Source organism: Rhopalosiphum maidis, chromosome 2 (assembly GCF_003676215.2).
Source record: "Rhopalosiphum maidis isolate BTI-1 chromosome 2, ASM367621v3, whole genome shotgun sequence".
In the NCBI taxonomy this organism is placed as follows: domain Eukaryota; kingdom Metazoa; phylum Arthropoda; class Insecta; order Hemiptera; family Aphididae; genus Rhopalosiphum; species Rhopalosiphum maidis.
In genome coordinates, this window is record NC_040878.1 from 91,873,370 (window position 1) to 91,892,114 (window position 18,745).

At 27.6% G+C, this 18,745-nt stretch overlaps 2 protein-coding genes across 2 annotated transcripts; both read left to right on the top strand.

Moving 5' to 3' along the window:
* Positions 1–6,787, top strand: LOC113554066 (peroxidase-like). Its single transcript, XM_026957742.1, has 14 exons — positions 1–353; positions 436–563; positions 1,199–1,349; positions 1,420–1,622; positions 1,687–1,863; positions 2,771–2,949; positions 3,059–3,257; positions 4,959–5,156; positions 5,339–5,486; positions 5,553–5,709; positions 5,826–5,999; positions 6,090–6,288; positions 6,373–6,478; positions 6,645–6,787. The coding sequence occupies exons 2-14, from the start codon at positions 476–478 to the stop codon at positions 6,706–6,708; spliced, it is 2,043 nt and encodes a 680-aa protein (XP_026813543.1). The 5' UTR covers positions 1–353; positions 436–475; the 3' UTR covers positions 6,709–6,787.
* A 1,859-nt stretch (positions 6,788–8,646) lies between these two features.
* LOC113553843 (peroxidase-like) lies at positions 8,647–15,330 on the top strand. The gene is made up of 13 exons (XM_026957384.2): positions 8,647–8,763; positions 8,906–8,996; positions 9,076–9,278; positions 9,349–9,522; positions 10,374–10,555; positions 10,671–10,869; positions 11,693–11,890; positions 12,368–12,515; positions 12,592–12,748; positions 12,867–13,040; positions 13,153–13,351; positions 13,449–13,551; positions 15,127–15,330. Exons 1-13 carry the CDS (start codon positions 8,682–8,684, stop codon positions 15,188–15,190), a joined length of 1,974 nt encoding a protein of 657 aa, XP_026813185.1. The 5' UTR covers positions 8,647–8,681; the 3' UTR covers positions 15,191–15,330.
* The last annotated feature ends 3,415 nt before the right edge of the window (positions 15,331–18,745 follow it).

The window sequence follows — 18,745 nt, forward strand, 5'->3', positions numbered from 1 at the left end:
TTCACTAATTTCTAAATCCACATTTAGTAAATATAGGATAAAGTCACAAATTCTATGTACACACACTATAAGTTCTCTATACGTTCTGTTTGTAAGGAATTTAATAACATTTCCGTAATCTATCTTTATCCGATGTATATCAGTGCTCATCTGTCACCGAAATAAAATATAATTATTTTCATATGTGCAAATCAGTTTTACATTTAATATAACCGTGTGCGCCTACGAGTTCCGATTTTTAGGTAAAAATTATAGATTTTGCGCAAACAAGTTGCAGCCAACTAAATTATATAATCTAATACTTATACCGATATGCCAATTTAAATATCAAACCAATCACCGGTATAATATAGGTAAGTTACAACTCAATAGAGTATTATAACAATTCATTAACGACAAAAACCATTTAAAATTTCAATTCTCAATGTGTTTCAGTTATTGCATTACTATACTATAAGTTAACAAAAGTTCAAATATGAAGACAATTGAAATTATTAATTTAGTGTTATTTGTTGGTGTATCGCATGGCCTTCATCAAAATGTGGAAAACTCACATTATACAGGTTAATCATATATTAAATCATATTTTTCAATTTTTGTCAGCCCGGTACCCTGAATTTAAAATATTTGATTTAAACTATTTTTAGAAAGTAGATATTCAATTAGTAACAATTAATAACCAAAAATGTTGTTTAAAGGTAGCCTTTAACTTAATCAAACTTTGAAAAAATAAATTATAAAAATTCGGTAAATATTAAATGTATAGTAATATAGATTAAAAACAAAAAAAATACAAGTAGGTATAATACCTACTAGTAAAGTAGTCCAGTAATCTCAACTATACATTAAATTTCCATAAGTTAAAGCTGACGAGTTAGAATTAAATTAAACACCACTAATCAAAACAGATTAGAGCTAATTACAAATTGTACTAAAATGTGCTCAAGATTAAATAAAATTACTATAATAAACAAAGAATAAATACTATAATTAATTAGAACAAGATCATAATCAGATAAAATTCAGCTGAGATAGTAAAAAAAAAATGTTCACACATGAAACATTAAAATTAAAATTAAACAGTTTCGCGAAATTTTTAATAATAACTGTTTTTCATGATAAGTAAAAACGGAAAAATTGTATATTCCCTCTTTGTATTTAAACATAGTATAATCCATCATTATTATTTTTCAAATAGATTACAAAAATCGCATATCAAAGGGAGCCCGTTGTAAATATGCAACAAACGATGTCCATGAAAATGACAACATTCAGGATACAAGAACGTATAATTTTATAATAAGTGATTTATTAACTAATAATTCAGATCCAAATCCTTCTACAATACCGTAAATAAAAATTTAATCTGTGTTACCTTTTTTCTTTATATTTAATTGTGTTGAATTTTGTATTATTTAGGTCACTTATGAAGGAACCTGAATCTACTGGACTCTTAAGCCCAGACGATATTAACCTTGCCGACAAATGTTTTTCTAAGCCCGATTGTGATATCGAGTATCGGTTTAGAACTATGGATGGTAGTTGTAATAACTTAGATAATCCAGTTTGGGGACAAGCTAATACAGCAAACATACGAATTATCCAAGCAAACTATTCAGATAGTATGTATACTAAGTGAATATCTTTATTGTTTATAATATGAAAAACGAATAAATTTAATTTAAGATAATAGCGAAATAAGAAAAGCGAAATCGGGCAATGAATTACCAAATGTCAGACACATACGAACAACTGCTTTCATAGATAAAGATTTTCCGGCACCAAGACATAATTCACTTATGATGCAATTTGGTCAAATTATTACACACGATACTGCATTATTGCTTTCCAAAACTACATTAGGTAAGTATCTCAAAGCACGTTATTCAAATTTTAATTTTTGCGTAACACAAATTAATATAAGTAAACTTTTACCATTTTTGATGAGATGATTTTTAACAGCTTTTTTCATGTAAAATAATTTATTATTGCTATATACCTAATACTCACATATTCTACTAATAATAACACTACTATTTTAAATTAATGAGAGGGATATGAGGTATATGTTTTTTAAGGAATCGATTAAATTACCTACCTATTTAGTTATAGTTGGATGATAAATAAAAAAACCTTATATCTAATAATTATAAAAATGTAAATTACTTAAAATATTATTGTGTAATATTCTTATTTATTTAAGTTCCAAACAAATTAAAAATAGTGATTCAACTTTTTTTGTCAAAAACATTTTAATTTAAAACAATGCGTGGACTCGGAACTAAAAATATTTAAATACATTTTTATAAATGCTTTATAACTCAAGCTCACAAAAAAACACGATGAATGAACCTTTATATAATATTATGTCCATTTAAAAGGTGCTAAATAAACACAACTATAACTATAGTGTTAAAATCAACAGCTTCTATCTACACGATACAATTAATTAGTACTAAGCATATTTGTATGTTGTAGCATATTTCTCTTATATATTAGTATATTTAGTATATATACTAATATATACATTTTTGATCGACGTGAGTTTCACACATTATTAACGCATCTAATACACGGGCAACGCCGTGACGGAACAGCTAATAATGTATAAACAAACTAACTAATTAATTATTGTATTTGATTATTAAAAATTATTTTATCAATTATTCAAGTTAACACATCATCGATGGTTCAATATTGTGAATATTTTAATAAATAATAATTCATCAAGCGTCTTGTTTTTAATAAAAATATCTTACATTTCTATAAGACGATAGCAGTCCGCTGGAATGTTGCAATCCAGATGGTACTACCCCGGAAAATCTACCAAAACAATGTCTTAATATAACAATCCCCGAGGACGATTCTGGATCGAAAAAACGATGTTTATCCATTGCACGAACAGCTGACACATCTGATCTAGGGTGTGCGATCAAACCAGTCAGACAAGTAATAAAAATGAAAACAAAATACAATTTATTTAAATTATCTTATATTAACTGAAATTTATAATGAGATCTGTATAATTTTTGCCGAATTTCGTTTATCTACGTATTAGCAAACTGGAGCTTCCAGTTTTCTTGACACTTCGTTATTGTATGGTCCGGATAATGACACAGCTATGTTCTTACGGAAATTGACTGACGGAGAGCTCAAATATCAATTGGGACCCAAAGATCAGGTATTTTTACCCAATGTCGAAAATTCAACACAATTTTGCAACGTGAACAATGAAACAGCAGTATGCTACTTTACAGGTATTTCAATGTCATATTTATACGATTAAGATAACGTCGTAACCAAATGTGTTGTTTCCGTCTTACTAACGCATACCATCCAAAATATACGTTCAGCTGTTCCAATTGTAGATGGCATTATTAACACTAAAGATGGCACTAATCTGTATAAAACTATTAACAATATATTAATCTACTGGATTCCGAAAATAATGTAATAATATAATCTGAATGTAGTATAGGTCGATTATTTTGTAGATATTTCAGTTTACCAATGATTTAGTTATTTGTTATACAGTGATAATCCAAAATTCAATTCCATTATTTTTAAGCGATTTCATTATACAATTAATAATTAATAATTGTTTAATGAAATCACAATATTAATAGCGTCTATAAACATAATTTCTGGTTGATACTACCTGGACAAACCATATTGAATTACCAATAGACAACAATAAAGATAGTTTGTAATTTAATATAGGTAGTAATATCATTAAAATGTTATAATATACTAGATGTTTAATGTTATACACAATACACTTCATACTTTTATAATGTAATAATATGAAGTCATTGATTATAAATACTAATGTATGATGAAACTTTTATCCTTAAGAGGACGCCTTACCCGCATGTGTTGTCTTTGTCTTACTAATGTACATTATAACAAATTTTGTTCAGCAGAATACATTTTGTGATGTTAGCTTTAATATTAGAGTAAATTTACCTATTAACAAATTTAAAGGTATGAATATTATGTAGACAATGACATATGATTTTATTGATATAATCATTTTAAAGTGAGTTATGAACATTTTAAAGTTGTAATAGTTTACATAGCTGTAACTCGCTTTAAAATAATAATATCATTAAAAGCATAGGTCATTATCTAGATAATATTCTTACCTTTAAATTTAATAATAGGTAAATTTACTCTAATAATCAATATTAAAGCTAACATCACAAAATGTATTCTGCTAAATAAAAATTTGTTATGATGTACATTAGTAAGACAGAGACAACACATGCGGGTATGGCGTCCTCTTAATCAAGTTATTTTCTATACCTATGTTAAAACAATTTTTTTCCCATATTTTAATTGATTGGAAAAACGTTTTGAGTCATAAACCTTTGAAAGTTAATAATAAGTACAAATTATTTTTTTTTTAAAACAGAAATTATGTATAATTAGTATATTATGATTGGTATGTTATGCTACAAAAAATCACTCCATTCAAGATTCAATTATCTTAGCGATACAGCATAAATAAAATAATGAAATGGTCTATTTGATAATAAGTTATGTGTATATATATATATATAAGTTTGATAACTTAAAGGTAAGAACAATATTTGTATTTTTTCACACTCGTCGGTATTTTAATTTTTAAGTGAATTATGATAATTTTTAAATATTAATAATTTACCCACCTATTATACTCATACCTCGCTTAAAAATTTAAATACCGTAAAAAATTCAGTGAGAGAACGCAATATTCTTACTTTTAAGTTTAATAATTCGTCATTTCACTCTAATATTTGAGCTAAAAATACAAAATTTGAATTGCCGAACGTGTATTTTGGTATAGTAGGCATTAGTCAGACTGAGAAAGATTGGATAATTATTTTTATTATTGAAAATCGTATAACTATTTATTGGCTATCTACTCAGTTGAATTGTATAAAATTTAAAAATAATTTGGTTAATTTTTAACTTAGGTGATCCAAGAGTGAACCAACTTCCTGATTTAGCAGTTGAGACGACTAGCTTTCTTAGACTACATAACTATTTATGCAAAGAACTTAAAGACATGAACCCATCGTGGGACGACGAATGCATATACCAAAATGCAAGGAGAATAGTTATTGCAATGTATCAGCACGTTACATATAACGAATACGTTCCGGAACTTTTAGGTCAGACGCCATTTACCATTATTATTGTATATACATATTTAGTATTTTAGTATAAGATTAATGATGAAAAGTATAAATTATTATAGGTATATTCTGTATAAGTATACATACACTAATAAGTACTTTGAGTTTATTAACTATAAATGTTTTTATTATTATTGATTTGTATTTTATAATCTCAGGAAAAGAATTTGCAAAGGCAAACAAATTATTACCATTGACTGAAGGATTTGACTACAATTACAATAAATCTATAAACCCTACTACAATAACTAGTTTTACTGCTGCTGCATTCAGATCACAACATAGCTATATACAAGGACGTAGAAAGTAATATAGATCATAATATTTTAAACATTTTTTGTTTATGCTGATGGTTATATTTTTGTTTTCCAGTTTGGTTGATGAATCCGGAAATGTAACATCGAAAATACTCTTAAGAAATTATTACTTTATACCTGAAATAGTGCAAATGAAAGATAATTATGATCATTTATCAAGGGGTTTACTAACTCAGAATGCGCAAGATCAAGATCAATTTTTTACAGAAGAGGTATATCGCATATTTATTAATTATTTGTACTATATTATGTACAAGGTTATGTGATGATATAATAGGAAAATAACTGTAGTTTTTGGATTAAAATACTTATTATTATTTTTTATTAGGTTAGTGAATTCGCATTCAGAACCCCAAACGAAAAAAACAGACTTGACTTGGTTAGCGTGGACATGGAACGCGGTAGAGATTATGGAGTACCGCCCTACAATAAATTTAGAAAACTGTGTGGGTTGAGTGAGGCTAAAACCTTTGAAGACTTGACTGATCAGATAAGCAAAAAAGTGAATAATAAGTTGAATATTTTACATTCATAGATTTACAATACAAACTCATAGATAACTTTTTAATTAACCAATAATTTTTTTTTTAAGAAAGTCAATACCTTAATTGAATTATACGAAGATGTAGACGATGTTGATTATTATGTAGCTGGTCTTCTAGAAAATAGAAAACCCGGATCCGTGTTGGGTCATACGTTTCAATGTATTGTCGGAGAAATGTTTTACAGGTGGAAGTTTGGTGATCGATTTTATTACGAATTTGGAAATCAAACGGGTTCTTTTAACTTAGGTAATATCTACAAGTTTTAAAGTACCAAATAAGTTAATAATTTGTGATATTTATATTTTTTATTATATTATTCTATCTGAGAAGATCAACTCAATGAAATACGAAAAACTACAATGGCATACATAATGTGCATCACAACAAATATTAGTAATGTTCAAAGGAATGCATTTGTCGTACCGAATAAAAAAAAGTAAGTACATTACATATATATACTATGAATTAAAATAACCATGTTTGCATTATTTCAAAACTCTTAATTTATTATAAATTACAAATTATACATTATTATTTCAAAGAAACACAATTAAATTTGTTATTGTTTATATAAATAATGTTAATACTTTATTATTTTCCAGAAATCCATTGGTACCTTGTGATCTTATACCCAAGCCCGATTTTTCTGTTTGGAAAGAAAAATAACTTATAAGAAAAAAGTGTCGATTTTGCAATAAGTAATCAACATTTATGAACTCTTCTTCATTATGAAATACAATAATAATTGTATAGTCTTAACAGTTTAAAGGTTTATAGTTAAATGTTTAGAACTATATTAAAATAATCACTTAGTCATAATATAATAAATATACATAATTTTTGATTGAGAATACTAAAAAAATAGGTATTTTTTTAATAATAAAAAAATGATCAAATAAAAAATAGCAAATATGCAACTATATAGTTAGATACATATTTTTTCAACCAAGAGAAATTTTTTTATTAATCGTTTTATTTTTAATAAAAATAATAATAATAATAATAAATATGTTCTGTTTGTTAAATAATTTTTAATTAGTATATGATTCAATGATATCACTTTTGAATAATAAAATTCGTATCTATTGTTATGAATATGACTTCAATGATAAATAATTGTATGTAACTGGAATATAACTTTATATTCACCATAGAAGCTATAATGCACTAGTTATACTTAAAGCTTTTAAATTAATCAAATGTAATTAGAATAATAAGCTAGATTTATTTTTAATTGCAGTATAGTTATATGCTACAATATAAGTCAACAACGTTTAACAGCCCCGAGCCACTGTCCAAACATCGACAATATTATCCAAAAATATCCAACAAAAGTATAAACGAAAGGTTTATACGAATTTAAATACTTTTATTTAGGATTAAATTATTTTTATTGTAAAAAGTGTAGATATGTATATTAAAATAAACCACAATATAACAAATGCAGCTATAATTGTAATGTAGTTTAACAACGCAGAAGCATACGACTTAAAAAGCATTTTTAATAAATAGAAAAGTATCTATGCTGTAGTTGTAGTACCTACATAATTAATTATTATCATAATTTCATCTTTAACTAAATTGTATATTTGATTTATGATAAATGGTTTTAACATATACTGTAATAGTTACCAACGTATGTATTTTTACATGATTATGTATCTTAACTAGCTAATATAATAAAACTCATTGGTAACATTTAAAATATATTAAGACAAAATTATTAACATATTATCACTAATAAGATTCAATAAACAAATAATCAAAAATTATCCCTAATCACCTATTTATTAGGTATAAAATATGAAACATAAAAGGTAAACACGTTATAAATAAAGTAAAAGTAGTACTTGCTATAATAATAATCGTAAATTTAAGTAATTATAATATGATATTATACGTACTTTACGTATGCTACATATCTATAATACTTCACCTATAATACGTGTATATATTACATTCATGTTATACCTAAATGGCTAAATCGAGCGTGGACAAACCGTGACGGCTGATAGTGTGAACCCTTTCCGCTCAAATCGCCCTCGTGGTCAGCTACTACCGGCTGTGATACATAATATTAATATCTTATGACCAATACGGAAATATATTACTTAGCGATAAAATGCGTATAAGTTAACGTAATATTTTTAAACAGTATCGCATCTACTACGATTTGACGGTGTGTTTTGACGCGTGACCATAGTTGGGTACAAAAACGATCGAATAAGGGAACTTTATATGCATTGGCTCATTTATAATATAATAGAGCCAAAATTTGATTTTGGGAATACAGACACAGAGTTGGCATTTGGGATTATTATTTTTAAAAACTAAATAAAATAAAATCATTAGTCAAAAATACCATGATTCACACAACAAGAATAATAAATAGAAGTATAAGTCAAGTATAAGTATAGTTCATACGTTGTATGTATTTCAATACTTACAATATAGATATGTGATAAAATGATAAAAGGTGTACGATAGCATTGTATAAATATATTATTTAAAATTCAACCGATACATACCAAGTAGGGTTGAGATAGTCCACACGTAGGTATAAGAGCTAATATGTATTTAGCATTTATTTGTCAATTAGTTTCACTTCACGGCTGTGGTATTTTCGATATTCGTTAAAAATGAAAAAAGTTCCAATTATGTTGGTTTTGATTGTTAGCATAACATGCGAACTTCAAAATGAAGAAAATAAATTGTTTACAGGTAAATTAATATATTTTAAAATTATAACATGTATAATATTATTAGTTATATTTATTATTTATATATTTAACAATATAATATAATATTATGTTTATAAATAATTGATTATAATAAAATTATAATGTAATTATTTATTGTATAGATTCGTACAGTAATTTGGGAATTCAGTATGAAGAGACAAATGATTGCATGAGTGGTGAACTCATTATCGATCAAAATCCTTCTAAAATACCGTAAATAAAAATAATAATTGTGAATAATTTGCATTATACCTATACGGGCTATACGTGTATATATATATATATCCATTAGGTCACTAACGGATCCATCAAATACTATTGGATTCTTCCAACCTCAAGACATTGATCTAGCTGATCAATGTTTTCCTAAACCAGTATGTGATTCCACAGCTAAATATAGAACTATAAATGGGAGTTGTAATAATTTATTATTTCCAATTTGGGGACAATCTAACTCGGCAAACATACGAATTATTCAAGCAGACTATTCGGATGGTACAATAAAAATAAACATATTTGTATTTAAATATTGTACTTATAATAAAAAAATTAATTACAAATTAAGGTAAAAACCAACCAAGAAAAGCAAAATCCGGTAAAAAATTACCAAACGCAAGAAAAATACGAACAACTTTGTTCCCAGACGTGGATAAACCTTCACCTAAGTATAATCTATTGTTTATGCAATTTGGTCAAACGGTTGCACATGATACTGAATTAATTCTTTCTAAAGCGTTAAGTAAGTTTTTAAAAATATCAACATACATTTAAGATTTTGAATGTAACTGAACATTATGTTTATGTTGTACATCCCACAGAAATATTACACTTAAAAGTATCAAAAAAAAAAAAAAAATATATTTTGATATTAGGTTTTACTCAATATTATAATATATTAATTTAATATCGTTCACACTTTTTTTGAAGTTTTTTATTCGTAATTTATTTAAAAATTTAGTGTTGATTTCTTACTAAAAGATAATAATTTAATTTTTATTTAATTTAGTTCATGACGCTTTAACAAAAATAATTTTATTAATTGAAGATTCCTAAGTGTTAAAAAACCGACAAAAAGTTTATTGATATATAAATTACCATTTTTAGGATATTTTATTATAAAATAATTCACCAATGACCAATTACATTTGATTATTTCAAGTTAAGAATAGAAAATCTGTAAAATTTAATTCAGGGATTGAAACGTTTTCGAAATTTATTATACATTCTTCATTGTTTAAATATTTCATTAACCTAATCCAAATGACCGATATTAACAGACTATGCCAGTTTTCAAGTTAATGATTTTGATTTATCAATGTGTTATTATTCTTTAAAATCATGCAGACATTTTGCTGGAATTGTTAAAATCAGTCTTAACAAAAATAAAAACATCTAATTTTGAAGAACCCTATCAGAAATGTGTTTATTTTTATAAATCATATTAAAACAATAAATATCATTTTATTTTTCTGGGAATTAAACCGAAAACAAAATCATAAAAGTCCCGACTACGGATTTAATTGATAGTTTATTCAATGTATTGTTAAATTATAATAATTAATTAATATTTATACCACCGTATTTCAAAAGAGAATGGTAGTCCACTAGAGTGTTGCAATCCAGATGGTTCCACACCAGAAAAACTACCTCAAGATTGTCTTCAAATTACAATTCCGCATGATGATCCTGATGGTCCAAAAAGACGATGTTTGTCCACTCCACGAGCCGCTGATACAGCAGATCTAGGTTGTCACATAAAACCAGTCAGACAAGTAAATATAAATTTGGACCCTTGTCTCACCTAGGCACTTATGCAGTCTATGTTTGTTTATCGTGACCTGATAATAAAAAAAAATATTAAACGTATGTATTTCATTATTTTGTCAGCAAATTGGAGTTACCAGTTTCATTGACGCTTCATTATTATATGGTTCAGATGAAATCACAGCACATTCTTTGCGAACATTGTCTCATGGAAAACTTAAAAGACAATTGGGACCTAAAGGAAAATCATATTTACCCAACGTTAAACAAGCAACAAAAGAATGTAACGTGGTTAATGATGGGACTGTGTGCTACCGTTCCGGTAATTTATATTAAATTTATGTTGTTTGCTATAGGAATATTATTACTTAATTAAATGAAAGTGCTTTCATATTATCTTAATAATTAATGATTATTAAATCATGAAAATTAATATTGTTCACTTATAATATAATTTTAACTTTAATCATTGTAGTTTTAGATTCTGGTCGGAGTGGTGAATGTATTGATTTTACAAAATAATGTGTTATTATTTGTATCTGCCGTCACCTTTTAATACAAAAAACATTATTAAAATAAATAAAAACTAATAATATAATAAATGAAATATATTTCGGAAAAATATTATAATAACCGTAACACTAGATAATTATAATATATTATTTTAATAGCTATATAAAAAAAAACCTATCATGAAATATACTTGACGATATAGGCTAACAAGCTGTTTCTGCTCAGATTTGTTTTTGTATACAATAATTTTATTGAATTCAAATTTAACATACCTAAAAGAGTAACTCACTCAATACCTAATGTACAGCAGAGCGGCACCCACTTGACTATCTACCTTATTTTATTTATTTATTTTTAGTAATAATTAAGGAAATACTATCATTTTTCAAATAAATAATAATTAGAATTGAAAGTTTCCGTTTAATATGTTTTAATTTTTGATCGTAACTAAAGTACTTAAATAAATATATTTTACTGACAACTATTAATTTCCTCCTAATTTTATTTTCATATAAATTATACATGCATGCAATTTAACTATTTAAATTGAATACCTATCGTGTAATGTTTAATCAAATTACTTAATTAAATACATCTTTAATAATTTAACATTTGAAATATATTTATCTAAGGTGATGTAAGAGTAAACCAACATCCCAATATAGCAGTTCAGACAATATCACTATTGAGACTTCATAACATGTTGTGCGATGATCTCAAAAAGATAAATCCCTCGTGGGACGACGAGCGGTTATATCAAGAAGCTAGGAAATTACTCATAGGAATGTATCAGCACGTGGTGTATAATGAATTCGTTCCTGGACTTCTAGGTATATCATAATAATTAATATTATAATACCTACCTAACTAATACAAAACAGCAATTAAAAATGTATTTTATATATTATTGCTTGTTACCTACTCATTAGATAGGTATATTTATAATATATTATTATAAAGTATGTTCAAATAAACTAATATACATTTAACTATTTTTATACATAATAAAATATATACAATAGAACATTGAGTATTGGGTAATATCCGGTATATATTGCCGGACATCGCATCTCATCGAAACATTACTCGTAACATAATAATATATACTTACATATAAATAGTATTCAAAAATGTAAAAATTGAATATTTAAAAAAAAATCTATTTATATTTTAAGATAAGTTATTGTTTATTTAAAACATTTTAATTTCCTAAATGCTGTATAATAGGTACTTGGTACTATCTAATACAATATTATAATATACAAATTAATTTTAAATATTACGTAATATATTTAAAAATATCATAGGAAAAGATTATGCCAAAGCAAACAAATTATTACCATTAGAGAAAGGTTTTAATATGGATTACGATGAGTTTTTAAATCCAACTACTATAACCAGTTTTACCAGTGCTGCATACAGATCACTTCATAGCGAAATACAGGGATATATGGAGTAATGATAATATTAAAACTATTTTTTGTACTAATTTAAATTTACAGTACATATTATATGATTAATTGTTTTATAGTTTGGTCAATGAAGCTAGAAAGGTTACTTCAAAAATTCGTTTGAGTGATTTTTTCTTAAGAACTGACATAGTGCAAAGAGGAGACAATTATGATAGTTTTAATAGAGGTTTACTTAGTCAGATTTCACAAGACCAAGATCAATATTTCACAGCTGAGGTATGATAATTATTTATTGGTTATATTATTTTGTGTTCTCAAAGAAATTAAATTTACGTTACCTATTTCATTTATGAATAATAAGTATGGCACTGGTTATTATAATTTTTTGATTTAGGTTAGCGAATACCTATTTAGAGATCCGAATAAAACAGAAGGCTTCGATTTAGTCAGCTTTGACTTGGAACGTGGTAGAGATTTTGGAGAACCGTCATATAATAAATTTAGGCAATTGTGTGGATTGAGCGAAGCTAAAACTTTTGACGATTTTACTGATCAAATAACCAAAAAAGTAAATACCTACGTTAAAGAATTGTACATAACATAACACATCAACTATTACACTCGGAATTCATCGAATAACTATTAAACTAATCATTAATAAAAACATATTATTTTTGAAGAATGTTGATATCTTAGCTAAGTTGTACGAGAATGTAGACGATGTAGACTTTTACGCCGCCGGTCTGTTAGAAGAACTGAAACCGGGATCTTCGTTAGGTCACACGTTTCAGTGTATTTCTGGAGAAATGTTTTTCAGATGGAAATTTGGCGATCGATTCTATTACGAATTTGGAAACCAAACAGGATCTTTTCGCTCGGGTAATGATTGACACTTTTGTTAGATATCTACTTATTATATTTAAAGCTTAATAACATTATTTTTACTCTCCGTAATATTATTAAATTGTTTAAAAAGATCAACTTGATGAAATACGAAAAACATCATTATCACTAATCATATGTATGACATCAGACATCCAATCTATACAACGCAATGCATTTGATGTAATCAGTAATCAGTGAGTATTTAATTTTATATATTACTTCTAGATAATTTAAATTTGGGTAAAACATAAATAAAAAATATTTTTAAATCAGAAATTTATCGTTTTTATAGAGTATGTTTTTTCTTGCTAGAGATGTAAAATGTCAAATTTAGAGATTTTAAGATTAAAATATACTATAGAAAAATATATAAACAATAAATATCTTACAAGCGCTTAAATATAATTTTCTCTATACTTAATTACTGTTTTATATTTATAATTTTTTACTTAGTAATTTAGTTTAAAAAAGGAAGTAAATACTGAGCTAAATGAATTACTAATATCCTATCTAATATTATAATATACAAATAAACGAAATGTCTTAATAAAAAATGAAACAAATGAAAAGTTTATGTAACAAAGGAAACCTGATATAGCAGTGGTTTTCAACCTATGCGTCGCGGCTCCCAGAGGCGTCGCCGGTTATTATCAAAGGAGCCACGTTCGCAATAGAAACTAAAAATAAAATTTCCGCGCATCAATACATATTGCATATTGCGTGTGTGCGACAGATCGGCCGTCGATAACCGTGTTTGCGATATCGAGTAATAGCATATTTCGATTACTATTTACAATTAGGTAGGTACTTAATGATTTGTCTCTAATCTAATCTATCAGTTGTACAATTTTCCCGAGGACGATCAACAACAAAATTATATTAAAGATCTTTTTACTACTGATCTACCGTCAGAATTAACAATTACTGAACAAGAACAACTGATAGACTTGTATTCAGATTCAGTATCAAAATCCAAATTTGTATCATTATCTTTACCAGAATTTTGGATAGCTATGAAGAAGCAATACCCGATCGTAGCCAATAAAGCTATCAGGACTTTGATTCCATTTACTTCTTCATACTTATGTGAAACGGGTTTTTCGGCCTTAGTAGTTATCAAAAGTAAATACAGAGCAAAACTAAATACCGAAAAGGAAATGAGAATCGCACTATCAAAATTTACCCCACGATTTGATGATATAATGTAACAAAAACAAGAACAGCCGTCCCATTAAAAATAAAGTTGGATTAAAATTATTATAAATAATGTAAATTTGTTTATTTTAAATGTTCGTATGGGAGCAGTGTATTTTATTTCAAATTCAAAAGGAGCCGTGGACCCAAAAAGGTTGATAACCACTGTGATATAGTGATATGTTATATTCAATTATATATATAAAAAAAAAACAAAAATTCCGATAATGTTGCATGTAATAGCTACGAAAGCTAAGTACCTATCATTTAAATAATAACGTACTTATTGTCGTCAAACAAAGAGGTTAAAAAATAGTCAAATATTTTGACTATCAAAAATACAGTGTCTATATAATCTAGGTAATATTAATATTAAGAAACATAGGTAGGTTAGGTACCTGGTAGCTAATACTTACCTATGTAGAGTTATTTAAATTAAATATATCTGACAGATATTATCTGTAGTTAATATTATCATAATATTACAAAATATATACAATACAGTATAAAATAAGAAAAATATGAAATTATAGATCTTTAATCATTTTTATCGACTTATTTTTTTTTTTTTTCAGAAATAAATTGGTACCTTGCAGTTCCCTACCAAAACTCAATTTGAATCCTTGGAAAGAATCTTAATATATGCCTAATATTGTAGTGTTTATATACTGGCTGTCTTTTGTAATAAATTAATAATTGTGTACAAAGTATTAATATTGTTGGAATTCAATACCTAATTGTAGCAGTCAGTAAAACAAAATAATTCTAACCTAACCTTACTATACTGTTTTTATTTTAATACCTTTATGTTTTCATATTCTTGGATATAATTTTATATTCCTATTGTAATTTAAAATTTAACTAACACTCAGAATATGGGTCAAGAACATGTTAACCATTTATTTATATATATATATATATATGACAGCAGTGACACCGAACTCCTGTGTCCAGTGACACCTGTATCCTGTTACAGGTCGGGCGGCCGCTCGACCAATTTTATTGGGTGGTAGGTGATGCCCACATTGTTTTATAATTTCAGGGAATTAAAATGGGTTAAAACTCTATTTAGATACCTAATTGTTGGGTTTTGTATTAAAATCCGGATAAAAATATTATGCAGTGCTTGATTTGGAAAAAAACTAGAAGGGGGATTCACTGGATGTTGGATGAAAGAGCGTTTCACACAAAATTCAATGTCACATTACTGTGGGGTGCAAAGCCCCCACATCCCCTTCAGCCACCCGTAATCCCCAAAAATCATTATATTTATTATATAAAAATATTTTAAAATAAAGAAACACTTATTTATTTGTTACACATCATCCAATGACATTAAAATTAAAATTACGATTTATAAAGATACATAACATGTTATTAATAACTCATCAATATACCTACAAAAACGAATCATGTATTACTACATATATACACCCATGTACATGAATACAGTATTGTGCGACACAAACGTCGTCGAGAAACACTTTAACGGTATACAGCACAACCCGTGGTTGAAGATATATGACATAAAAATTAAGCCACCGAGAACAACAAAAAAAATATAAATACGATAAAATGCAATTTATTGAATCAAAAAAACAGTATTGTACATCGACAAATAGGCTTCGAATCAAATGTATATTATATACGTGGACATTTAATCAATAACAATAGAATAAATATCTCGTACGTCGATCGGCGTCCGCGATCCTATGCGCGAAAATAGAAAAGAACGAAGAAAAACGCCCGGGAGACTGTCGTCGGCGGTCGTATTCGTTTCCGCGATCGCGACCGCTACAAACGCAAATGGCAAAAAAATCGTATATACGCACGGCTTTTTAAAAGACGCAAATTACGCAAATATGAAAATAACGGGTTGGAAAAAATCCTGGAAAAGTCTTTAAATCCCGTGAAAAGTTTGTACATAATAAATAATTGTTTGGTATTTTAACTTTTAATTTGTTGTCCAAGAGCGGGAAGTTTCCGGTTCGGTGTGGGTGGAGGTGCATGGATAAGGTTCTAGATTCTTCTTTTTCTTTTTATTATTCTTATTTCTAATCGTATTATTATTATTATTAATATTACTATTTTTATTATTGTTATAATTATTTTATTCTTAAAATAACTTTTATTTAAATTGTGCGTTTATTGGCGATTGCACTATTGGGGTTTCGACGGTTTCTTCTTATCTGTCACAAAACACGAATCGGCCCTGCATATTGTGTAATCGCTAATGGATCAGGTATAAAAGGCCCGGCGAAACGAGCAGCAATGACATTCACCGTCTGTCCTCCGTCGTAGCAAGACCCACCCCGGGCAGACTTGGGCGATTAGAGAAGGCATGAGGTATCTACATTTTTTGTCAAAGATTTTTTGATATTTAACATATTATGTTGCCTCTTTGCCTGCACATTATATTGCTTGTACTCGTATTATTAATTAGTGATTTTATTAATACTTCTGCGAATTTCTAACATTTCCTTAACTCAAGCTCTGGTGTGCACAAACAAAATTCGACCTTGGTCTTGTTCCGTGACCTATAATATAAGTCTGACACCGTACGGGCAGTGCGTTAGAGGTTGGTTTGTTGCGTTTGCACACTGTTCAACACATTATATTTGCATATTTTATTTTTTCTGTTCTCGTGTTATGCGATAAACAGTCATTCGTAGGAATACGTTATTCGTAATCGTTCAAGTATGTTTCCCAAACAGAACGTATGTTTGTAAAACCCCGTTTCCCTGTGCGTTATCGCAGAGCTACGGCGGGTTACGTTCCGCAGAAATGGCAAGTCGCGTATACGTCGGATCTAGCGAGCAAATGATACAGTTCCAGTGACTCGTCAGACTTCCGCGTTACGGATGTATCGCTCTCGTTTGAGCTGCCCGTCTCGTGTGCCGCTGTAATGATCTGACAACGCGTGCGATTCGATTCTGATCCGATTATTCGGTGGCTGTGACGTCGTTGTAAGACATACGAATCTGTTCGAAACATTGTACACATTACAAAAACGTTGTGTTTTTTTTTTTTTAGTGTTTTACGTAAAATAATTGTCTATTATACCAGTTTTTTTTAGTAATACATAAATCCATGTTCATTTAGTTGAGTTTATTATTTATAAGCACCTAGTTATGAATATTTTTTTTTTTTTTATAGACTTCCTACAAAAAAATGAGCAATTCACTGAACTGTGGCCAGTCACTGTTAAAAGTGAATTAGTGTAAAATTTGTTGAAAAAAACACTTATAGATTCGACATCTTCTTATATATATTTAATAATAATAAAACGTAAAAAAATAGTCACGTTCACAATATCTAGGATGGCAGCGGTCGCATAGAAAAAGGTCTAGGTGTGGTCGCCGCAGCCTAGCGATTGATTATATTAATTATCCATTGTTATTAACCATTTTTTTTTTTTTTTTTTTAGTCGATACAAATACACCAATATTATGGCTATAGATTATAGGTATATTTTGCATCAGAAAAAACTGATTTACAAATTCACTACAACAAATGTTGGGTTTCCAGCGTTTTGTTTCAAAAAAATAGAAGCGGTATGCTAAAAAAAAAAAAAATTCTACTTGAACAAAAAGAAATAAGGAAAGCTAAAAAGTTGCGGAAAACTTTTAGAAATTACAAATAAGAACAGTACTCAAAGAAACATCAATAATGTTTATGAAAATAAAAATTGAAAATGTTTGAAAAATATTTTTAGAACGAAATTAAATTTAAAAAATAAAAATAATATTAAGAAATAAACAGTTTAATAGTTATATAGTTTATTAGTTCCTTATATTTATTAAAATAAAATTATTTAACATTTAGCCAGTATATTATTATATTAATATATAATATAAATCTATATGCTATTATATAAAATTGTAGGGGTTTTTCTACGACCGCGCTAACCGAGAAAACTACTGAACCGATTTGGCTGAAATTTTTTACTGTTATACCCGACACTCTGCTGAAGGTTTTAGTACCATTTTTGTCAATAAAAAAAAAGTATAAAGTTCATAAAAAATTGAAAACAATTGTACCTATATGTGCGGCACGGAAGCCCGCGGCTATGTGCAACCTGACCTTTTTGTTCGTCAAATTGTATTGTGTTTGATATCGGCGTGTATACATGAATAATATTGTTCCGAGAAGTTTATCGCACGTACACCGATAACATGTATATCCAATATTCGT

What these genes read in the sequence shown, in the direction of transcription:
- LOC113554066 (XM_026957742.1), top strand. Translation starts at nt 476, where the DNA reads ATGAAGACAATTGAAATTATTAATTTAGTGTTATTTGTTGGTGTATCG. An exon ending in CCAAATCCTTCTACAATACC is followed by an intron (nt 1,350 to 1,419) that starts GTAAATAAAAAT and finishes TGTATTATTTAG; the next exon opens with GTCACTTATGAAGGAACCTG. An exon ending in CTGATCAGATAAGCAAAAAA is followed by an intron (nt 6,000 to 6,089) that starts GTGAATAATAAG and finishes TTTTTTTTTAAG; the next exon opens with AAAGTCAATACCTTAATTGA.
- LOC113553843 (XM_026957384.2), top strand. Translation starts at nt 8,682, where the DNA reads ATGAAAAAAGTTCCAATTATGTTGGTTTTGATTGTTAGCATAACATGC. An exon ending in TCAAGCAGACTATTCGGATG is followed by an intron (nt 9,279 to 9,348) that starts GTACAATAAAAA and finishes TTACAAATTAAG; the next exon opens with GTAAAAACCAACCAAGAAAA. An exon ending in ACATAAAACCAGTCAGACAA is followed by an intron (nt 10,556 to 10,670) that starts GTAAATATAAAT and finishes TTATTTTGTCAG; the next exon opens with CAAATTGGAGTTACCAGTTT.